Raw genomic sequence first — 26,218 nt, 5'->3', positions numbered from 1 at the left:
ATATGTTTCTTCAAGCAGCAGAAAGACCTTGTTTATCAAGGTCTTTTGTTTTTTTTGTATTTTTGTTTCGGAGTTATAAAGTTAAAAGAGTGTTGTAACAACTAAAGTTACAACTGTAGTAGCCTCCTCGACTGTAGTAGCCTCCTTGACTGTAGTAGCCTCCTCGACTGTAGTGGCCTTTATGGCCTTGGGGAGATAAATTGAAATTTTTTTTAAAAAAATAAAAACCAAAATTTCCCATTAAGTCTTTTCAAAGAAAATTTCCTAACAATTAAATCAAAATATATTTAAAATATCTTTAATTCTAAATTCTATAAAAAATACTTTGCATGCAGTGCGATGACAAAGACACAAAAATCAAAAAATTCTTATTTTGGACTACATAACAATATAATTATGTTTTAAACTGATTATTTTTATGTCATAATTATGTTTTAAACTGATTTTAATCGTGTTTAATACATAGTTATAATTAAAACTTATTTTAGTCATGCACCAAATAATACTACTACTAGCTGGCTGGACACAAGATGGCTGCTTAGCTGCTTTCTTATGCACTATGATAAGAAGTTATCCAATTTATATAAATGGTTGTAAACTGAATACACCTGAGTGTATAGAAACTTATATTTAAAACAAATTTTGCATAGAAGATCAACTTTCTAGGCTGCTTAAATCTAATGTTATCTACAAATTTTCTTTTGCTAGATGTGGTTGGCTACATTTCTAAAGATTTCTTTTTGTAATTGTGTCAACATATTTCACAAATGTGTGAAATTCCACTCATGTGTAAAATATTAGAGCAGTTAAGACAGCAGCTATGATTTCCTGTAATTTAGTTTTTACTATAAATTGAAGTTTATTTACTTTAACATTTAAACATTCAAACCTCCTTTCTTACCAAAATTGTTTATTGGGCTAGAACTCACCTCAAACCTTTTATAAAGGATTCACCAAGTGAAAGATTTTTAAGGTGATCTGATAAAAAAGTTTATGTAAAAATAGAAATTAAGCTTAGAATCATATTTTTACAGCATTATTAAACACTCAACGAAGTCAGTTATTCACAATAATGGTATTGGACAGAATAAAACGAAGAGAAAAGTTGCCCTTGTGGTGGCAGGAGCCATGCAAGCTTTTCTAAAACTTTGATCACTTGCTTACAGCACTGGTTTTTTCAGCCAATTTTAGTTGATTGCAGTTATTTTTTTAGGGAAATAAGACCTTTTGGGTAGTCATTTAGAGCTGCAGGTAGTTCAAAAAAGTCAACATAACACCATTGGCTGCTAAACCAGGTGTCATTAGTTTTGCACTAACAATAGTCAGTTTAGATTCTATCATTAGTTTTGCACTGATAATGGTCAGTTTAGTTTCCGTCATTAGTTTTGCACTAAAAATGGTCCGCCCATGAGTAGAAAATGAATGAACAGTATTTACCTAGCATGTTCTAAGTTTCAGGCAACAAGATAAACACCAGATGGAATAAAATGGTATGGAAGTTCCAGCATGCATTGCTGATGTTTGGAATCTGTTGAAACTTCATGAAGCGAATCTCATTCTTCTTGATGTAGTGGCAAAAAAACATAAGTTAGGTAGTAGAGAAACTTCAAGTTTTCTATACTACCTAATCACCTATTTTACTCAGTTTTATAATTGCTAAAGACTGCTTTTAACTTATTGAAATTCATTACTTCAACTCAGTAATTCCTGTAATAAGAAGCACTCTATATTTTGAGATTTATTCAGCCAATTTTAAGTTTCAAGGTTTCTTTTTAACTGGAGAAAAAAAATTAAAAAAGTAAAGACTTAACTGAGAAATAGTAAAAGACAAAAAAAGTCACAATTTTTTATGATCAACGTAACTTAAGTTAAACTAGAATTGATATACAACATAAGTGTATTACTTTTAAAGTGTTGTATAAATATTATACAACACTATAAAATGATGTTAGGTGTTGAGAAAGCTCTTTTTTTTATTGGAAATGATATTTCATTAATTAAAATAAGGCCTTTACACATTGAACCAAGAAAATTGATTACAATAAAATCAATTGGTAAATCAATATAACCAAAGCCATAATAAAATATTATTAAAACAAAATTTTTTTGACACAAACCAAAAACCATCCACCCCTCCCTCAAAATAAGAGCATTGTAAATATTGCATGGTCATACCTTTTGAACTTAACAATATTTTTGAATAAAACTTAAGATCTATCAATGAATTTAAATTTACTATAAGATAGTAAAGTAAACACATAATGATGTATATATGTGTATATATATATATGTATGTATATATATATATATATATATATATATATATATATATGTATATATATATATATATATATATATATATATATATATATATATATATATATATATATGTATATATATCATTGTGTCTGTTTATTTATAAATTTATATATATGTATATATATATATATATATATATATATATATATATATATATATATATATATATATATATATAATGTATATATATATATATATATATATATATATATATATATATATATATATATATATATATATATATATATATATATATATATCATTGTGTCTGTTTATTTATAAATTGTCTATACTTACTGATAATTAAATTCATGTAAAATCTCTTTATTAGCAAAAGAAGAGGAAGAAAATGAAATTAAAGAGGTTCTTTTTTCTGATCCAGAAGTTTTTAAACTTCCTGATGAAAGAAAGTTAAATGAATTTCGCATTGCACGGCTTAAGGTGGGAGGTTATTTTTGTAATTTAATGCATTTATAGTTTTACATATATTTATATATGTAAAACTAAAAATGTATCAAAATGACAATATGTTTTTTTTTTGCTGTTTAATTTTTAAAACATCTTCAAACCCATTGAAAACATTTTTATAACATTTTTATAGGAGAAGCGCATTCAATTTATACTGAAAGAAGTGTTCAATCATTTTTCTTTTGTAATACTGGTGATAATAGTAGCATACTCTTCTGCTGATCCTTCTTGTTTTTGGTTGTATAAATCCACTTTTCAGCTCTGTGCATTAAATGGCTTGATTAAAGATTATCATTTTCCAAAAGGAAAAATTGTTATTACACCATCAGATCCTTCTTCTATAACTGTTATTCCTGCAGCAGCAGATGTAAAGAAGAGTTTAATTATGAATTTAAATATTTAATTTTTCTTTAAACCATGTATAAATCATGTATAACCAATAAATTTTTTATTTATTTTATTAGATTATGTCAAATAAAATGTTTATCATGACATTTTGATACGTAATTTAATGAAATCTCATTAAAAAATTTGTTTTGACATATCAAAATAATTATTTAAAATTTTATTTAACATGATTGAATAATAACTTTATTGTCTAAAGGAATATATATATTTTTTTAAATTAAATTAAATTAAAAATTTGAATTAATCTTTTTTTAATTTTTAAAAAGAAGTTTTTTACCACTCATTAAGATCATACTGCGAACGTAACTAGTTCAAAGCTTGTTTTGAGGGAGCGATGGTGTGATAACTATGTGATATTATGTGATATTATGTGACTGAGTGTAGTGATTTAACAAATGCAATATAAGATAGTGGTAGAACATTCAGCCTTAAATCAAGAGGTTTGAGGTTCAAATCCACCCTACCCCTCTGGAAGTGCAGTGCTTAACCTGTTTTTCTGAGTAACTAATTTAAAAAAAAATAGTTTATATTGTATATTTGCATTAAATCAATCAAAATTTAAATATGCTGGCATGGCTCGTTTTTTAACTAAAAGTTGAACATTTTACACAGTATTATCAATAGTTGGATGAGGTATTACCAAGAACAACACATTGTGATCTAATAGAAAGAATAGCTTTAACCCAGTTAAGAATTATATATTCAATTCCGTAGAATGCAAATTTTTGCAATAGTCTTCTGTGAGAGACTTTGTCAAACGCTTTGGCAAATTCAAGAAAGACCACATCTATCAGAAGCTTATGAGAAATGCTGTAGGTTAGATAGTCCATTGTCTCAAGCAAATTTTTGGCGCAGGTTTTTTTATTGATGAAGTTGCGTTGACAATCGGCTACAAGTTTGTTGATTACAAGTTGCTGCATGATCTTGTTTTTTAACATTTTTTCCATTATTTTGCATGGTACAGAAGTGATTGAAATGGGCCTGTAGTTTGCTGGGTTAAATCTGGAACCTTTTTTGAACTGTGTGTTACATTTGCTGAAAGACAAGCCTTTGGGATTACGTCTTGATCTCTCAATTTTGAAAAATACTTGCAAGTCGGACAGCCGCTGCATAGGCACATTCTTTAAGCAAAAATGGGCTAATGTGGTCACCTCCAGCTGATTGTTGGCGTTGAAAGCAGATAAGTGTTTGTGAATCTTGGTGCAGATTATAAGGAAATTGTTTAGTATATTTGTGATAAATGCTTGGTCCCTGCCTATTTTCGCTGAGAATGAGTGCAAAGAAGTTATTTTTGTATCAATTTTATAATAAATTATTAAATATACTTTTTTTCATTAATACCCTTGTACTTTTTTAAAACTTAAAAACAATTTTCAGCAGTTTTTTGGAGTGGTAAAAAAATAACTTTTTAAAAAAAATTCGAAAAAATGGAATTAATAGAAACTTTTTAATTTTTTTTTTTTTCTTTTATTAAAAACAAATATTTTTTTTAGCAATTAAATTTTTATTCAATCGTGTTGGATAAAGTTTCGCATGATTATTTTGATCATGTCAATTTTAGTTTTGGGGTAAACTGGTGCATATGGACGCCTAAAACACAAATGCTAGCTGTGGACACTTAAACTGGTAGCTGCAGTTAAATTAATCATTATTAACGCTATTTTTTATAAATTTCTTAAATTTGATTGAAATAAGAAAAAAAAAAAGAAAAAAAATAGTTTCTAAAAGTTATGTTAGTTAAGTTAGTTCCTAGAAAATTACATTCAGCTTCTACATCACTTCAGCTTCTGTATCCTAGAAGATGAAAAGGAGATAACTCATCGAGTACATCACCGTTCATAAATATAGGAAGATCTAAATTACTGCGATAATAATTGACTGAAAAAAATAAAAAAAAGTAACAAAACTTAAGACAAGCAAATTTAAGAGCGCTCGCTTTGTAAGCGAGAGGTTCGGAGTTCGACTCCCGCCACGTCCGTGGAAGTACCGCGCTCAATTTAGTTTCTCCGCGTAGCGGCTATGCTCAGCAAGGTTCATGTTTCGGAGTTAAAGAGTTGAGAGAGGATTGCACCACCAATAACAACTAAAAAAAAAAAAAAAACACAAAAAAATGAGTAGCCTCCTCGGCTGTAGTGGCCCCCCCCCGGGCCTTGGGGAGGTGAATAATCTTTTAAAAAAAAAAAAAAAAAAAAAGTATATGTTATTAAATTAGTCACCACAACTGAATTTAAATTTAAACAAAAGTATTATGGATCACATAAATCATACAAAAAATATTCTGAAACTGTTTGGCCAACAATTTTGGTAAGCTGGCTTATTAGCAATATGTCAATATAGAGCAAACTTAGATATGCCATATGCTTTTTTACTATTTTTAAGTTCCTTTATGCTCACAGCAAACACTGCATTCAATGTTATTTTACAGCAAACACAGCATTTCAACCAGTTATCAATGATTATTCTTTCTTATATAATTTCTTACCATTGTTGTTTACATTAAACACTATTAATAATTGAAGTTAAGTTATAAAAAAAAAAGAATTATTTTTAGCTAAGATTTAGATTTCAGACATTACTGTCCTAGTATTTTCCTGAAAATCTATTTAATTTTAAAATACAAATAAAAAATGCTTTGTGCATTCTTTATAAGTCTTCATGTTGCTTGGTATACAAATATTTTCACACAGTTATTAGAACTTCACAACAAAGGATAAAACACGTCAAAATTGCAAACCGCTTTTTAAAAAAGTGTTAGAATTGTACATTCATAAAATTGAAAAATATTTGATAAATAAAACTTTTTCTTTTGAAGTAACTTAAGTGATATAACTAAGATTTTTTTAATATATGTTTTTTAAAAACTGAAACACATCAATTAATTTAAACACGTAATTAACTAAGAAATCATTAAAATTTGTAATAGACTTATTTTATTTTATTTTATTAGCTGTATATTTTTTACATTAACGTATATTTTTTACATTAACGTATATTTTTTACATTAACATATATTTTTTACATTAACGTATATTTTTCATATCACTATATATTTATCAGGTAATCGTATTGTATTTTTTTTTTTAACATCTTTGCTTCCAACAAGTCTGCAAGCAACCACTAATTAAAGTTGGAAGTTGCTGGAAGAGAAAAGATGAAGATTGCAGAGCAAGTTAACAATTGACAGAAGAAAAGGATTGCAAATTATATGAATCAGGAAAACAAGATAAAGGAAGTGAATTCCAAAGTGCTGATGTTCGAGGAAAAAAATTAGACAAATAAGTGTTTTTGGAACGCTTAGGAATAGTCACAGAAAAAGAATGAGACTTAATTGAATGACGAGTAACATAAGAATGAATTTTAGTAAATGGCACAAGAGACACTATCTCTTTAGAGCAGTGCCCATTATAGTGTTTGTAGAAAATAGAAAGGGAAGCAACATTACAACGATGTGATAATGGTTGGAGGTTGGCTGTAAGAGCAGGTCCAACTATGTTTACAATGCATTTTTGCACCTTGTCTAAAAGAGAAAGGACATCATTAGAAGATCCGCCCCAGAAATGGCAACAGTATAATTACAAGGCCGGATTTGACATTTACAGAGATAGAGAATAGAATTCAAAGTAAAGAAGTGTCAAGCTCGATAAAGAGATGCAGCCTTAGCAGATGCTAACTTTGCAACCAATTCGTTATATGGTTTCCAAGAAAGATTGGAAGTAAGAGTTAATCCTAGAAGATGAAGAGGAAATGACTCATCGAGTACATCACCGTTCATAATTGGCTGAAAAAAATTGAGTTTTATCTGTGTTGAAGTTCACCAGCCACTGTGAGCCCCATGCTGTAGCAGAAGTGAGATCCTTTTGAAGCTCAAATGCTCCCTCCAAGCAATCAGAGAGTATTGGCTTCTTATCACGACAAGAATAAATGGTAGTATTATCAGCAAACAATGCCACTTTAGATGTAAGAATATCTGGAATATCGTTAATGTAAATTAAAAAGAGTATAGGGCCAACGATAGAACCTTGAGGAACCCCTGAAATTACAGAATAAAAAGAAGAGTGCTGTCCATCGAGGACAACTTTTATACTACGATTGAAAAGGATAATCTTAAAGAGGTTGCTAGATACACCATAAGAAGAAAGCTTATAGAGAAGACCAGCATGCCAATCTTTATCAAAAGCTTTTGAAATGTCAAGAGCAATGGCCTCAACCTTTCCACCTTTATCTAATGCACAATAAAGCCTATCAGTTATTACTGTTAGCAAATTAGCAGTAGAACGAAAAGATCAAAATTCATATTGATTGTCAAAAATAAGTTATTAGATTCAAGATGAGAAACTAAGTGTTTGTTAATTAAAGATTCAAAAACCTTGCTTATGATAGGAATAAGACTAATTGTAGGGTAGTTAGACGAATCAGATTGCTCTCCAGAATTTCTGAAGATAGGGATAACAGATGCCGCTTCCAGCAGGCTGGAAAACAAGACTCTGATAAGCACTTGTTGAATAGTTTTGAGAGTATAGACAATAGCTCCGGAGAACACTTCTGCAAGACAATAACAGGTTAGTTGTCTGGGCCGCATGCTGTAGAAGAGTCTAGACAGAAAATCATTTTAGATACAGAAGCTGGAGTGATACGAATGTCAAGCAATGGATCAATCTGTTAGTTAGCAATATCAGGTAGAACGTAACTATTGGAATCAAGAGATGGTATTGATGAAAAGTTTTTAGCAACTATTGCTCTTGACATTTTAAAAGTTTTTGATAAAGTTTGGCACGCTGGTCTTCTCCATAAGCTTTCTTCTTATGGTGTATCTGGCAACATGTTTAAGATTATCCTTTCCAATCGTAGTTTTAAAGTTGTCATCAATAAACAGCACTCTTCTTCTTATTCTGTAACTTCAGGGTTTCCTCAAGGTTTTATCCTTGGCCTTATTCTCTTTTTAATTTACATTAGCGATCTTCCAGATATTCTCATGGCTAAGGTGGCATTGTTTGCTGATGATACTACCATTTATTCTTGTTGTGATAAGAAGCCAACACTCTCTGATTGCTTGGAGGGAACATTGGAGCTTCAATAGTTGGACCTGCTCTTGCAGCCAAACTCCAGCCATTATCACATTGTTGTAATGTTGCTTCTCTTTCTCTTTTTTACACATACTATAATGGGCACTGCTCTAAAGAGCTAGTGTCTCTTGTGTCATTTACTAAAATTCATTCTCGTGTTACTTGTCATTCAATTAAGTCTCATCCTTTTTCTGTGACTGTTCCTAAGTGCTATAAAAACGCTTATTCGTCTAGTTTTTTTCCTCAAACATCAGCTCTTTGGAATTTGCTTCCTTTATCTTGTTTTCCTGATTCATATAATTTGCAATCCTTTAAGTCTTCTGTCAATCGTTAACTTGCTCTACAATCTTCATCTTTTCTCTCCCAAAAACTTCCAACTTTAATTAGTGGTTGCTTGTAACCCTGGTGGAAGCTAAGATGTTTAGAAAAAAAAAAAATAACACTACATAATAATCTGGTTATAATATTGTATTATATCACTGTATATTTGACTGGTAATAATTATATTTATTTTAACTTGAGATTAAATAGTAGGTAAAAAAGTTTAAATATTTTGAAATAAAAAATATTTTGATGTAACTTTTGTTGATATTTTATTTATTTATCATTATTTAGGTGGCAACAAATACAGATTGGTTTCATTGGACACGCTACTCAGTTATTGAGTATTTATTCCCTGATGGTTGGTATAACAATAAAATGAAATATCCTGCTGGGTTTGTTGCTGACTCCGCATCATCTAAAGTTTTAGCAATGGCAAGGTTCCGTCAACTGCGTGTATCACAAAGTAAGAAATAAAGGTTTATCTCAAATATACAAGATTATGAGCATCTTCATTTTTTAACTGAAGTTATTTCTCTAAATTTTGCTTCAACCTTTGTCTTCATCCTTTTTCTCCTGAAACTGCTTAATTTATATATTGATACCCAAATTAACTGCATTTTTACACTCAACATGTCAAAACCATATTAATCTTTACTGAACCACTCTAGATGAATTACTCATCTCATACTATGATATTGATGATTCTTTTTTTGTTATTTAAACTCACATTTATATGAACATAATTTTTTTTTAATTTATTTTTAGGCGCTGAAAAAAATCAACTTGTTGTGTTTCACTGACATTTGTCATAAAACTCTATATACATACATATGGAATACTGTTACCATATCTGGGGCGGTTCTTCTAATGATGCCCTTTCTCTTTTAGACAAGGTGCAAAAACGCATTGTAAACATAGTTGGACCTGCTCTTGCAGCCAGCCTCCAACCATTGTCACATTGTTGTAGTGTTGCTTCTCTTTCTCTTTTCTACAAATACTATAATGGGCACTGCTCTAAAGAGCTAGTGTCTCTTGTGCCATCTACTAAAATTCATTCTCGTGTTACTCGTCATTCAATTAAGTGTCATCCTTTTTCTGTGACTGTTCCTAAGTGCTCCAAAAACGCTTATTCGTCTAGTTTTTTTCCTCGAACATCAGCTCTTTGGAATTCGCTTCCTTCATCTTGCTTTCCTGATTCATATAATTTGCAATCTTTTAAATCGTCCGTCAATCGTTATCTTGCTCTACAATCTTTATCTTTTCTCTTTCAGTAACTTCCAACTTTAATGAGTGGCTGCTTGCAGCCTTGTTGGGAGCGAAGATGTTTAAAAAAATATATATATACATGATTTATAATTTTTTTTAACAACAAAGAGTAAATAAAATGTTTTTATTTATGCACTCCTTGCTGCTTTATTTATGTACTTCTTGCTGTTTGAAGCTAAATTTCTGAACTTGGAACAAGCTTACTTTACTCTTGGCCTTAATATATTTATATATATGTATATATATAAATGTATATATATATATATATATATATAGATATATATATATATATATATATATATACAATATATATATATATATATATAAATATATATATTGTATATATATATACAACTTGTTTCTCCGCGCAGCGGCCTTGTTCTTCGAGGTTTGTGTTTCGGAGTTATAGAATTGAGAGAGGGTTATAACCACTATTAAGTAGCCTCCTCATCTGTAGTGGCCTTCTTGGCCTTGAGGAGGTGAATAACAAAAAATATATATATATATATATTTATATATATATATATATATATTTATATATAAATATATATATATATGTATATTTTAAATTTTATTCTTAGATTCTTGCACAAAGCATCCTGTTTTTAAATATTTAATAAATGAATGTAATGCTGGATACAGCTACTCTTCTGAGGAGACTCGTGAATTCAAAGCTGGTTGGTTGCCTCCCTTAAATAAAACTGAAAGGTTTCGAAGAAGAAAAGGGAAAAAAAAAGCTGTATGGAAAGGTCTTGAAGATCCATGGCTATATCAGAGTAACATTTTTTTAAACTGTTTTCAAATTTAAAATATTGTTCTTAATTTATCACAATAAGAAAGTTTGATATGGGACACACATGTTATTAAATGATAGCCACACCTAATTTATAGGATGGCCTAAATGTGTGACATGTGCGGCTTTGGTGTTTACACCACTTAAGTGATAGTCACATATGGCCCACATGTGGCTATAATATTCATACCACTTAAGTATTATAAATATTGTAACCATACATGGCATTTTTTTTTTTTTTTAACATCTTCACTTCCAACAAGACTGGAAGCAACCACTATTAGAGTTGGAAGTTACTAAAAGAGAAAAAATGAAATTTATAAAGCAAGATAACTATTAGCAGACAACTTAAAAGATTGCAAATTATATGAATCAGGAAAACAAGATGAAGGAGGCAAATTCCAAAGAACTGATGTTCAAGGAAAAAAACTAGATGAATAAGAGTATTTGGAGCACTTAGGTACAGTCACAGCAAAAAGATGAGACTTAATTGAATGACAAGTAACACGAGAATGAATTTTAGTAGATGGCACAGGAGACGCTAGCTCTTTAGAGCAGTGCCCATTATATTATTTGTTGAAAAGAGAAAGAGAAGCAACATTGTTTGCTTCTCTTTGGTTGGAGGTTGGCTGCAAGTGCAGGTTTGCAAGGTGCAAGTTCAACTATGTTTACAATGTGTTTTTGCACCTTGTATAAAAGAGAAAGGCATCATTGGAAGATATGTCCCAGATATGGCAACAACATTCCATACAAGCACGGATTTGAGATTTATAGAGATAAAGAATAGAATCCTGAGAAAGAAAGTGGCAAGCAGATAAAGAGATGCAACCTTAGCAGATGCTATTTTTGCAATAGATTTGATATATGGTTTCCAAGAAAGATTGGAAATAAGAGTTAATCCTAGAAGACAAAGGGTAGATGATTCATTGAGTACATTATAATTCATAAATATAGGAAGATCTCGATTGTTGCAATAACGATAAGCTGAAAAAAGTTTAGTTATATTTGAATACACCAGCCACTGAGAGCCCCATACTGTAACAAAAGTTTTCATTAAATAATTCACCTTTTTTTTTTGGTAAGGTGACAAAATCTGAAGCATACAAGAGTGGTGGAATAACAGATTTGCTCTTGTTATAGATACTGTTGAAGTCACAGAAAGAGTCTCCATAATTCTCTGGAGCCTAGCTTTTGAGATAAAATACAAGATTTTGTGTCCTGAGAATAGCGTGTTTTGGCATTAGACAAAAGAATAGTTTTATTGATATGGAAGTAATAGTTACGATTAAAAATTGCACAAAATTGCACCTTGTACCAATAACACAATAAATGTAACTTTGTAACCAATAATCAATAACACAGCCTCACTTTTCTTCATGGCTTCCCTCTTTCCAAGAGGAAAACCATGGAGAAAAGTGAGGCTTGACTTGGAATCGTTGAGAGGAAATAAAAGATTCCATGCCAGCCTAAATTCAAGAAGTTAAGTAAGAAGCACATTAGTCAGCAGGATGTCGAAAGATTACTATCTAAGGGCTATTACAAAGAAAATCATAGAAAGAATCCCAGTCAGCTTTAAAGTAGTTGTAAGAGGTAAAGTGGTAGGGGGATTCCAATGATGAAAAAGAATGAGATAATAGTTTCAGAGAGATCAAACCATGATCAGAAGCAAGGGTGAATGTAGAGAAATTGATGACTAGGATCAAAAAGAAGACATGAGTCGAGTAGAGAAGGTAAATGATTGAGAGCAAGTTGGAAAGCTGACTATTTGTGTTAAAGATTGTTAAAGGCAAGTGTTGTGTGCCTTAATGCCTGCAGAATCACTGACACTTGAGCCAAGCTATTTTGAGTGATAAGCATTAAAGTCATCAATAACAACAATATTGGCTGAAGGGTAAAGGTAAAGGGCATGGTCAATTTGATCAGAAATAAGATGAAGGAGAGCGATATAGAACTAAAATAAAGGCAATAGAATGAAATGGTACTAAATTAAAGCACATAAAAGAATAGTTTGTAGATTCAAACCTAGTTACCTAACAAATGGGTGAATTCTTACGAATGTAGAAGTCCAGGCCAAGCATGTGACTATTGGAATCTTTACACATTAAAGGAAGATAACAATCATTACTAAGATCACAAGATGAAACAGCTGAGCTGAAATTAGTCTCACAAAGAGCAAGTTGTTCTCGTGAACTTTTTAAGAGATATAACTAAACAGTAGAAAAGTTACTTCGAAGACCACAAATATCAACAAACATCAGTGAATGATAGATTTAGAGAACTAGTTGATGATGATGATGGTGATGATAATGGTTTTTTGAGTTTTATAGCTTTTGGTACTTTTTTAATTTTTAAATTTGTGCAGAACTTGACTTAAGGCACAGATATTACTCAGTACATTATTTAAAAGTTCAAGCAATTGCCTCATTACTATTATTAAATCCTAAGCTGTAGCAAAGGCTCTAAATGTGACCTCAGTGCACACCAAAAGTTCAAACAGGAACACCATCTATGCGCAACATGACACTGTTAGTAATCTTTTACCTTTCATAGCTGTTGATGGAATCAGCCTCTCTGAAAGCTACCACAGAGTTCGGGAAACCTGACTACCAGCCGGCCTCACAACCATAGAACTGAGTTTTAGAGTTGTACCCTAATTAGGAGATAATAGAATGAGTTGCCTAGTCATAATAACAAAGACATGGCAAAAACCATGTATTGAGTCAAGAAGATCCAGCACTCAACATCCTACTCTAAAAACAATTTATTATAAACATTTATGCCAGATATATAGATAAAAAAGGGGTGCGAGGCTGTTCAACAGATAGAATTTGCTTATGAGGCCTTCTAGCTGGATGAGTTTAACATCTGCCCGAGATAAGTATTTTTATCAAGACACCATTTCTAGTCTTTTCTTAACCAAGAGCCCCAAGGCAGGGGGTATTTTAGTTTAGAGTTAGCTTTTCCTAGCTTTGGCCTAAAAAATCATATCCTACAAGGCAGCTGGACATGTATCAGGTTGTACTGGGTTGCATGTTACCAGCAGCAAGAAAACCTGACCTGTCATTTTATCAATTCCATCCCTTTTATCAAGTGTGGCTATCACATTAAATATTTCTTGTCAGGGTATAATTAACTTCATATCTAATAAACATACGGCACTTAATAAAAAGAATGGGGGATTTATTTTACAGAACAGGGATAAAACAATTTAATTCTAGTGTGACTTTTTGTCAAATACACATTTTTTAACAGCTTGTCATAATTTCAATAAAATTAAACGTGTTTATTTATACTATGTTTTAAAATCTATTTTTTGATAAATCAAGATTTAGAAGAGTTTTTAAAGATCGATAATTTTTAAAGCCTGATTACACTGAAAGTTTTTATTTTTATAGGTGAATGATTTTTATTTTTATAGGTGAATGATTTTTTTATTACGTTCCCTCCTGGTATTAAGCTTTATAAGAGTAAATTTTTTTTTTCAATTTTTTATTTATTCTGATGCACTCCCAACAAGGCTGAAAGCAAACAACACTAAGTTGGGAGTTACTAGAAGAAAGAAAAAGAATAGAATTGAAAAGAATTGAGAGAAAAGAATAGAAATGATTGACAGAAATTTGTAGGTTGTATGAGTCAGGAAAACATGAAGGAGGAGTTCCAATAAGTTAAAATGCGTGTAAAAAAATTAAATGAATAAAGATTTTTAAACCATGCAGGGACAGATGCAGTAAAAGAATAAAACTTTGCATGACTAGTCATGCAGAAAGTTTTAGTTGATGGGACTAGAGATGAAATCTCCTTTGAGCAGCAACCATGATAAGATTTTTAGAAAAAAGAAAGAGATGCATGATGGGAGAGAGGCTCAAGCTTGACAGATAGAGTGGGTCCAACTACATTTACAATTTTGTAATTACATTTACAACTACATTTACAACTACATTTACAACTACATTTACAATTTGTAATTACATTTACATTTTTTAATTACATTTACAATTTTGTAATTACATTTTTGTAATTACATTTACAATTTGTAATTACATTTACATTTTGTAATTACATTTACAGCTACATTTACAACTACATTTTTGTAATTATATTTACAACTACATTTACAATTTTATTTTTCGAACTTGTCTAGAAGAGAAAGATTACATATACAATTTGTAATTACATTTACATTTTGTAATTACATTTACAACTACATTTAGAACTACATTTTTGTAATTACATTTACAACTACATTTACAATTTTGTTTTTGGAACTTGTCTAGAAGAGAAAGAGCATCATTAGAAGAACCACCCCAAATAAAATAAAATAATAGATTTGTAGATGTAGAGAATGGAATCAGGAGAGAGAAAATGGCGAGCACGATAAAGAGAAGCAACCTTAGCAGATGTTAATTTAGCAATCAATTGTATATATGGTTTCCATGAGAGGTCAGTAACGAGTAATAATTTAAGAAGGCGTAAAGAAGGGACATAAAGTGAGAGGGTTGCCATATAATTTAAAAAATTATGTGTAATATTTGCTAATATGATGGCTCAATATATTTGTAATTGATATAATATTAATATTATAATAATATCAAGAGCTTTATATATTTATTTATTACTATTATTATTTCCAAGAATATTCAACGATCTTATCACACAGCATCATAGAAGAGCATTTAAATTGAATGTTCACGCCTCCTTCCTTACTAATATTGGACTAGAGTTGCCTTTAAGCACAACTTTACCCACTGCGCCATGGCTGCACCTATGCCACTGTGCCATGGCTGCTTATTAAAAAAACTAAAAGTGCAGATTTTCTGTTTTCTTAAAGCTAATTAATAAAAAAAAGTGTTTCACACCTTTCATTTTTTCCCATTTTTTTCAAATTTAAAAAAAAACATTTTTAGTAATAAAGCTTAAGATCTTTTATATTTAGCAAGAAAATTTTTTTAAAGAATTTAATAAAAATTAAAAATAGAAGTACTCAATAATTATCAAAATATTTATTATCATTAACTGCTAATTTTCTCATTACAGTATTATATAATAGATTATAATAAAAACTTATTTTTATTATAATGTCTTCTTATGATTTTCTCTTTCTTTTTTTTATGTTCAACAAAAAAAAACTTTTAATTTGTGTTGTTTTTCCCAATTTTTAAATAGTGGAAAAGTTTACTTAAAAAAAGTTATATGATTTTGGTAAAGTATGGCTTCTTGTTAATTTTAAGATAATTAAAAGACTTTTATTTAATTTTTTTCTTGTATATATAATGTAATAAAAGCAGCAGAAAATAAAACTTCTGAGGTAATGATAATTTTTTTTCAGCAACTGGTCAGCTGAAGAATCCCTTTCCATTTAGCGGTTTAATAAATACCTATACTGGATCATCTTATTCTGTTAGTATTGGACCCAATAAAAGAACAGCAATTACAATCTGGAGAAATTTGAAAAATAGTTTTTGGGTTGACAGATACACCAGAGCACTTTTTACAGAAATAAATATTTATAATGCCAACACTAATCTTATGTTAATTGTGACAATCTTACACGAGGTACTTCCTACTGGTGGTTATGTTTACTATTCAAATGTTCAAGCTTTACGTTTGTATCGATATGTTGGTGGGCTTGGACAACTGGTCATAATATTTGATTTAATTTTTTTTGGTATAACAATAGTTAGCATGTACAAAATTATTCGCTCATCACGTAGGATTAGTGTAAAGGAGTATTTTTCCACTCCGTGGAATGTTTTGCACGTAATTGTCACTGTTAATTCAGTTTGTGTTATAGCATTTACAATGTGTCGCATGTTGGCTGTAAACACAGCGGTAGCAGAGTATTCATCTGATCCCGAAGTGTTTGTTAGTTTTCAGTTTGTTGGTCAGCTAGAGTATCTTACTATTGGTTGTCTCGGTTTTATTTTGTTTTTTACTAATCTTGAGTTTTTGCGAATATTGCGTTTCAATCGACTAATTTCTTTGCTTAGTAAATCTGTGTCTACAATGGGAGGTCCCCTCTTGTCTTTTGGAGTAATGTTTTTAGTTTTGTTTATGGCATTTGTTACATTTACTACTTGCATCTACATGGATAAGCTAGAGGATTTTCAATCAATTCCAAGATCATTTATAACTATGACAACAATGTTTTTGGGAAAGATATCTGTTACAGATTACTTTAATAATGCTCCATTTTTTGGTCCAATAATGTTTGGATCATATATGCTGTCAATTCAGATGGTTATGATAAACTTATTTGTTGGGCTGATCTGTGAAGCATTTACTGAAACAAACGAAGAGCCAATAACACAAGATGCGCCAATGGTTATTAGTTTTATTTTTAAGAAGATAAAAACACCTGGAAACAAAGGTATTTTTTGAATATTTCTGAAAATAAATACTATTTAAATATTTTTTCAACTTTTGTAAATATTTTTTTAATTTTTGTAAAACTTAAATTTATTTATTTTAAATAAATTTGTTATTATTCATTGTTTAAAAATTATTCCAAACTTATAAGTGTTAAATAATTTAATAAAATCTTTGATAACATACCTGTTATTGTCTTGCAGAAGTGTTCTCCGGAGCTGTTGTCTATACTCTCAAAACTATTCAACAAGTGCTTATCAGAGTCTTGTTTTCCAGCTTGCTGGAAAGCGGCATCTGTTATCCCTATTTTCAAAAATTCTGGAAAGCGATCTGATTCGTCTAACTGCCGTCCCATTAGTCTTCTTCCTATCATAAGCAAGGTTTTTAAATCTTTAATTAACACACACTTAATTTCTCATCTTGATTCTAATAACTTACTTTCTGACCATCAATATGGATTTCAATCTTCTTGTTCTACAGCTGATTTGTTAACAGTAAATTTGCTAACAATAATAACCAATAGGTTTTATCGTGCATTAGATAAAGGTAGTATAAAAGTTGTCCTCAATGGAAAACACTCTTCTTCTTTTTCTGTAACTTCAGGGGTTCCTCAAGGTTCTATCCTTGGCCCTATACTCTTTTTAATTTACATTAAAGATCTTCCAGATATTTTTACATCTAAGTTAGCATTGTTTGCTGATGATTCTACCATTTATTCTAGTCGTGATAAGAAGCCAATACTCTCTGATTGCTTGGAGGGGGCATTTGAGCTTCAAAAGGATCTCACATTTGCTACAGCATGGGGCTCACAGTGGCTGGTGAACTTCAACACAGATAAAAATCAATTTTTTTAATCGTTATCGCAGTAATTTAGATCTTCCTATATTTATGAACGGTAATGTACTCGATGAGTCATCCACTCTTCATCTTCTAGGGTTAACTCTTACTTCCGATCTTTCTTGGAAACCATATATCAAATCTGTTGCAAAATTAGCATCTGCTAAGGTTGCATCTCTTTATCGAGCTTGCCATTTTCTTACTTCGGTTCTTGTATGGAACAATGTTGCCATGTCTGGGGCGGATCTTCTAATGATGCCCTTTTAGACAAGGTGCAAAAGCGCATTGAAAACATAGTTGGACCTGCTCCTACAGCCAACCTCCAACCATTATCACATCGCCGTAATGTTGCTTCTCTTTCTCTTTTCTGCAAATACTATAATGGGCACTGCTGTAAAGAGCTAGCGTCTCTTGTGCCATCTACTAAAATTCATTCTCGTGTTACTCGTCATTCAATTAAGTTGCATCTTTTTTCTGTGACTGTTCCTTAGTGCTCCAAAAACTCTTATTCATCTAGTTTTTTTCCTCGCACATCAACTCTTTGGAATTTGCTTCCTTCATCTTGCTTTCCTGATTCATATAATTTGCAATCTTCAAAGTCGTTCAAAATCGTTATCTTGCTCTACATACTTTATCTTTCCTCTTCCAGTAACTTCCAACTTTAATTAATGGTTGCTCGCAGCCTTGTTGGAAGCGAAGATGTTTAAAAAAAAATCTTAGATAAATAAAGTCTTATAAAAAATCTTATAAAAAGTGTAATAAAAGAAACTATTGAGAACAAAAGAAGAAGAAAAAAACAAAGAATAATGAAAGAAAGGTTGCTGCCCCAGCTTAAACCCTCTGTTGATGTAGCAGCATTCTTTTGCAGCAGCAGACTATGAGATTTGTGTCAGGTCAAGCGTATGGTAGTGGCGGATTGAGGTTTAGCATTGAGGGGGCCAGAAAAATGAGTAGGGGGCAACAGAGGTTGGGGATGGCACATTACCTCTACAAAGATTTTTTTTCAAGAATCACACTCATGTTAAGTTTATTTTATTGATACTTTTATGTGCCTTTTATCATAAGTATTCATCTATGACATTAAACAATGTAAAGTTTGAGATTGCTAAGTTTACTTTGGTTAACAATTATCGTTGAAAAAGAAAAAGAAACATTTAATATTATTGCAATGGTGTATATATTTAAAAATATATTTACGCTAAACATATTACTGAAAACAAGCATTAAGATTAATATTTACTTTCCTGCCAGTTTATGCAAAGTTTATCACTGTTCTACTGGTAATATGTAATCCAATGCAACCTGTTTCATCTCCTATTTCCTTGTAGGATTCACTTTCTAAGCAATAACTGGATGAAGTGTACTTCCTGTCATTAATACTATCTAATATCTGCCTTGTCTGTTGTAATTTTTTTGTTTCTTTATAGTTGGATTTGTTTTATTTATTGTGTTAGCTCACCTGTAAATTACTGTGTGTTTGTCCAACGCGGTGTTAACTCACCTGTAAGTTGCTATTTGTATGTTTTTGTTCTTTCTGAACCACTGGCACAGTGTTTATTTATCCATAAGTTACTATATGTATGTTTGTGTTCTGCTTAAATATCCGATGTGTTGTGAGCTCAATAAACAATAAATGACTCCAACTGCATACGCTCACCTTAATTTTTAGCATACTGTTTTTCCTAATACAATTCTAAAATACCCCGTTCAATGTTTTGAAGAACTGCTTACAGGAAGTAACTTTTTTTAAATAATCCAGGTAAGGTCATGTTCAGGATCATCATGATCCAACTTAATTTCCCCTTTCTCGGGGCTCTTGGTTTAGTAAAAGCTCAAGATGGTGTCTAAATAAAATTACTAATCTTGAGCAAATTTTATCTTCATCCAACTACTGTCTTGTTGAAGGCCTCCTTGGCAAAGATTTTAGGGGTAAGCAGGATAATTCTGTCGACCAGCCTTGCACTCCTATTTCATTTATAAGGCTGGCATAGATGTCAACCTGTGTTAAATTCTTTTCTGCCTAAGATGATGAGTGCTGGATTTTCTTGACTCGACTCATAGATTTTTGCTTGTGCCTTGTTAATAGTGACTATTCAACTCTTCCTGGTATCCCAAAATAAAGGTACAACTCTAAAACTCAGTGTAACAGTTCTGATGCAGGCTGGTAGTAAGGTTTCCCAAATTCTGTGGTAACTCTCAGAGAAGCTGATTCCATCAACAGCTATAAAATATGAAAGTATCAAGTGCCATGTTGCACATGGATGTTGGGGCTACATTAGGAGCTTTAAGCTACAACTTTGCATTAATTAGCAGAACTGAGATAACTGCTAGGGATGCATTGCTTGGGATGCAGTGCTTTGTCTATGAATGAGTCAATTTTTTTTTAACTTACACTATTGCCAAAGTACCCAAATATATAAAACTTAAAAAACCATCATTAAGACCCAACTATTTCATTACATCTTTTACAAATACTAATGCACTTCAAGGTCACTTTCATCATTTGAATATTACCTCTTTCAAAATTCACCAGACTTGCTAGCTCTTTGTGAGACTAATTTAAATTCATTTGTTCCTTCTTGGGCCTCAATTCAGGTGTTTGTCAAGAAATCAAGTTTAGATCCTCTGACTGTTCTTTTATATGCTTCCGCTTAGCACCTCCTTACTCTATCTTTTCTCTTGGTACTTTATCATTCTCCTACTTCTCAAGATTGCACTTTTTTAGATATAATTTCTGATCAATTTGATCTTTTTTCTTTACCTCTCTGCTAATATTGTTCTGTCATAATCATTTTTTTCACTTTTTTAAAAGAACATAAATGAATGAATGATTTATAGGTTAATTTAAAGTTTCTATAATAATTTCTATAATAATTTATAGGTAAATTTAAAGTTTTCTATAATAATTTCTATAATAATTTATAGGTAAATTTAAAGTTTTCTATAATAATTTCTATAATAATTTATAGGTAAATTTAAAGTTTTCTATAATAATTTCTATAATAATTTATAGGTAAATTTAAAGTTTTCTATAATAATTTCTATAATAATTATATAATAATAATAATAATAATTAATATGACTCCTAATAATATATATGATTAGTAAAAACTCTTTTTATGTATTGCCATAATATTATATATGGCAATACATAAAAATAGCTTTTATGTATTTGTCCGTGTATGAAGTAGTGTTGTCATATTTAGGCTGGTTCTTCTAACGATGCTCTTTCTCTTTTTGACAAAATTCAAAAATGCATTGTAAACGTAGTTGAATCTACGTAGCTTTATCTACTAGACTTGAGCCTCTCTCTTATTGTTGTAAAGTTGTATCTCTTTTCTACAAATACTATTATGGTCACTGCTATAAGGAGCAGTTCCATCAACTAAAACTCATTCTGGCTTGACTTGTCATTCAGCAAAGTTTTGACTTCTTCTTTGACTTGTCATTCATCCTTTTACTGTATCTTTCCCTGCATGCTGTAAAAACTTTTATTCGTTTAGTTTTTTTCCCGGCACTTCAACCCTTTGGAACTCACTTCTATCTTCCTGTTTTCTAACTCAATACAACCAACAACTTTTCAAATCTTCTGCCAACCATTTCCTTGCTCTTTAACTCTATTCTTTTTTTTTTAAATCAACTCCCAACTTAATAGCGGTTGCTTGAAGCCTTGGTGGGAGTGGAGCAGAATTTAAAAAAAAATTTCAAAAAAAAAAGTGTAAATTTTGATATAGTTTTAAGATTCTTTAGACTTATAGACTTTTTAAGACTCTTTCTTCTTGTTTTTGTTTTTTTCACTTTTTTATCAACGCAATTTTTACTGGGGGGTTACATTGAACTTAATTGAATTTTTTTTTTTTTTTAAGAAAAGATAGTTACTGTAATTATGTGATGTGATAATTATGTCAATTATGTGATGTGACTTTATGATATGAAGTGTAATGCATTTAAATAAATTTTTTGTTTTTTATTTTAGTAAATGAACCAGACCCAATATACTATGATTGGAAAGATGAATTTGAACAAATGGTTGAAAATTTAGAAAATAATTTTGATAACTGCACATATAAATTAAGGAACATGGAAGCAGAAATACACAGACAAACCATGTTCTTTGAGCAGGAAGAGGAAATAAAAAATGAGTTGTTGGTTGCAACATTGGGCCTTGATTTTTTTAATTCTGAAGTTGAGGTATTTTGTTAGAATATTTGAAGTTGCTTAGCAATGAAGTTGCTGAGTATTTGAAGCATGAAGTTTCTAAAATTGCCATAATGGACAACTCTAATATATATATATATATATATATATATATATATATATATATATATATATATATATATATATATATATATATATATATATATATATATATATATATATATATATATATTATATAAATATATATATATATTATATATACATATATGTATATATATTATATATATATATATATTTATATCTATATGTATAATGGAAACTCTAATATATATATATATATTATATATATACTAGGGTGTCCCATAAGTTCGCGGGCACTTTGCGACAAAACTTTATTTCATTGTAACTTAATATTTATTAACAATTATTCTTCAAAGTAAATTCCATTGCTTTCTACAGCTTTTGTCCATCTTTGCGCCAATTGCTCAATTCCGCGACGATACCATTCCGCCGGTTTGGAGGCGAAAAACTCTCTACACCCATTTTCGACCTCCTTCAAAGAATCGAAGGTCCTAGCGCGAAGAAAGTGAGCCATCGAACGGAACAGGTGGTAGTCGGATGGCGCAAGGTCCGGACTGTATGCAGGATGAGGAAGAACTTCAATTCCAGGCAACTCCGAAATTTGAAAAAAGAAACGAAGAGTCCTTGGGGTTTTCGAGCAGATGGGTGCAGGTGTCGACGCGTCGTTTTTGCTGCGCAAGCGTCAATTCGTGAGAAACTTCTCGGCAGCGCCTTCTGACGAGTCCGATTTGATGGAGGTGGCGATCGATGGTGGACTTGGAAGGGCCGAGCTCTGCCGACAATCTGCGGGTGCTAGTTTGTGGTTGCTGCTCCACCAGCTCGCGCAGCGCCTCATTGTTTACTGTCGATGGACGGCCTGACCTGGGTAGATCTGCAAGGCTGGTTTCGCCGTTGTTAAAGCGCTTGAACCATTTGGCCGCTGCGGTTTTCTTGACCATTCCCTCGCCTTCCACATTGCAAATTTCAGCTGCTGCATCTCTTGAACTCAGTCCTTTTTTCCAATAGTGACGCAAAAGTACGCGAATCTCATATTTTTCGTCCGTCATTTTAGAACTAAAAAGACACATTTTTAAATCACAATTACAAAAAGCAATACACCATTTTAAAGAGGAGTAAAAATACTACAAAATAATATCAATCATTAATTGATTTGAGTCAAACGTCATAAAAAAAATTATGTTTGAAATATTAGCTTCAAGTGCCCGCGAACTTATGGGACAACCTAGTATATATATATATATATATATATATATATATATATATATATATATATATATATATATATATATATATATATATATATATATATATATATATATATATATATATATGTATATATATATGTATATATATATATATATATGTATATATGTATATATGTATATATATATATATAATATATATATATATATATATTAGAGTTTCCATTATATATATATATATATATATAAATATATATATATATAAATATATATATATGTATATATGTATATATGTATATATGTATATATATATATATATATATATATATATATATATATATATATATATATATATATATATATATATATATATATATATATATATATATATATGTAAATTATGTTAGTGTATTTTACAAATAGAGTGCTCAATGTTCTTAAAGAACAGAGCAATAATGAACAGAGCAATACTCTTCCTGATGATCCAGCGATGGTGAAACTCCGAGTCGAAGATAAAAGTTAGATAAGTGTTTTTTACTAATTAATTATATATATATATATATATGCAAAAAAGTATTTATGCAATATATATTTGCAAAATAATTTTCAAAATCATTCTTGACCGTCAACAAAAATAATTAGTATTTATGAAACTGTTACATAATTTGGCACCCAACAAGACATAATTTTGAAAAACTTTTTTTTTTTTGAATTAGGGACCCTTTAGATATTTTGTAGGTTTATAAAAAGACTCCAGAATATTTATTAAAATTTGGTGAAAAAAGTTTTTGTACACAAACAGCGGACCAGATACATTGTACACAAACACCAGGCCAGACAAACACCAGAAAAATTGATTACATTTACTGTTTTGATTTTAGTTTTTAATCTTTTTTTATAAAGCAAGAAAGTTTTAAATCTTTGCAAGGTTATTAATAATTATATAAGGGTTTATTAATAATTATATATCAGTTTATTAATAGTTATATATCAGTTTATTAGTAAATATATATATCAGTTTATTAGTAAATATATATCAGTTTATTAATAATTATATATCAGTTCATTAGTAATTTTATAGCAGTTTATTAATATTTATATATCGGGTTGTTTACAAATATATATAATTCATAAAATACCTTTCTTAGTTAAAATAAAGAATACATCGAGTAAAATAAATATAAAAAGTGTTGTTAAGGGGTAAACAGATTCTATCTGTTGACCAGCCTCGCACCCCTTCATCTATTAGGCTGGCGCAGCTGTATTTGTTTCCATTTTAGGATGTTGAATGCTGGATCTTCTTGACTCAATGCATGGGTTTTGCTTGTGTCTCTGTTTTTATGACTAGGCAACTCGTTCTATTATCTCCTAATGAGGGTACAGCTCTAAAACTCAGTTTTAGGGTTTTGAGGTTGGCTGGTAGTCAGGTTTCCCGAACTCTGTGGGAGCTCTCAGAGAGGCTGATTCCATCAACAGCTGAAAAATATCAAAGTATTAACAGTGCCATGTTGCGCATGGGTGGTGTCCCTGTTTGTACTTTTGGTGTGCATTGCAGAGGCCACATCTTGTGATCTTAGTGTTGATGGTTATTATTCTTTAATTCGTCAAAAGACTCCAATAGTCACATGCTTGGCCCGGACATTTACATTCGTAAGAATTCATCCATTTGTTGTGAAACTAGGTTTGAATCCACAGACTGTTCTTTCATGTGCTTTCGTTTAGCACCACTTCACTCTATTGCCTTTCTCTTTGTTCTATATTGCTCTCGTTCATCTCAAGACTGCACTCTTTTTGACGTTATTTCTGATCATATTGACCAAGCCCTCTCTCTTTATCCATCAGCTAATATAGTTGTTGTTGGTGACTTTAATGCTCACCACTCTGAATGGCTTGGCTCTAGTGTCAGTGACTCTGCAGTAGGTGTCTCAAAAAAAAAATTTTTTTTGGAAAATCAAAATGTGGAAAAGCTCAATCGTTATCTTTATGTATTTGTAGCATATAGTGAAAATTTCAGCCGTTCAAATCAACTCTAAGGTAAAGAAGGTGGTTTAGTCAATTTCTTTGTAATAGAATATTATATTGCAAATTTATTATTTTGTAATAACTTTTTTTTATGTTACGAGAATTTAGCAAACACATTTTTCAATTAATGTAAATGTTTTAATAACATTGTTAATATAATTATTTTTTAGTTATTTATACATTTTGGTTTATAATACGTGACAAAAATTATTAAAAAAATAATATAATTAACAATTTTAATAAGGGGTTAAAATGAAAAAAAAAAGATTTGTTTTCTAATTCTCCTTACATAAAAATTGCGCGCGTGCATATGAAAGTTTTACATAATAAATAAGTTTTCATTTCATTAAAGTTTATTTTTCAATTGTAAAGCGACTTTTTTCAAAAAATTTGTTAAGTGCAGATAATTGTAATAAAAAACAACACGAGTATGCTATGTATGATACGCTTTTTTTTTTGCTTGGCAAAAAAAGTATTTTTTAATAGTATTATTTGCTGTTACAAAACAAACTACTGTACTATAAGCTATATTTTATACTATAAATTAATAAATATATATAATTTATAAACTGTATTAGCTATATTTTCAGACAATGGCTTCAGGAAAAAAATGCCACAATACAATACTAGAGCCAGCTGAAGATTTGAGACAGGCTGCAAGAAAGCGTAGATAGTTTTATTTGTTAGGCTTTCCACTGCAAAGCTTTGCTCCAAATCGACTTCCAACGACTGGAGAAATGCTCAGAAGATTTTACTGGCTCAACATTAGATGAAAGAAACTAGGTAACGTCTAAAAAATTTCTGAATTTTATCTGTTTGTTTTTACTTGTGGTTACTTAACCATTTGGCATTTTCTTAGCACTACCAAGATGAACTGTAAAGTTGGATGTGCCCTTGCTTCTGGAAAAAGT

At 30.5% G+C, this 26,218-nt stretch overlaps 1 protein-coding gene across 7 annotated transcripts in view; it reads left to right on the top strand.

Moving 5' to 3' along the window:
* The window catches only part of LOC100206152 (uncharacterized), a 184,509-nt gene that overhangs the window by 146,142 nt on the left and 12,149 nt on the right, over positions 1-26,218 (top strand). For all 7 annotated transcript variants that reach the window (XM_065802267.1, XM_065802268.1, XM_065802273.1 and 4 more), the window contains 6 exons: positions 2,651-2,760; positions 2,921-3,154; positions 8,874-9,045; positions 10,430-10,624; positions 15,968-17,008; positions 21,821-22,035. In XM_065802267.1, the coding sequence (XP_065658339.1) occupies positions 2,651-2,760; positions 2,921-3,154; positions 8,874-9,045; positions 10,430-10,624; positions 15,968-17,008; positions 21,821-22,035 (1,967 nt within the window). The remainder of the gene's footprint in view (positions 1-2,650; positions 2,761-2,920; positions 3,155-8,873; positions 9,046-10,429; positions 10,625-15,967; positions 17,009-21,820; positions 22,036-26,218) is intronic.

This window comes from Hydra vulgaris, chromosome 08 (genome assembly GCF_038396675.1).
Source record: "Hydra vulgaris chromosome 08, alternate assembly HydraT2T_AEP".
Taxonomy (NCBI): domain Eukaryota; kingdom Metazoa; phylum Cnidaria; class Hydrozoa; order Anthoathecata; family Hydridae; genus Hydra; species Hydra vulgaris.
The sequence above is the reverse complement of the archived record's forward strand: the minus strand, read 5'-3'. Positions and strand labels throughout refer to the sequence as shown.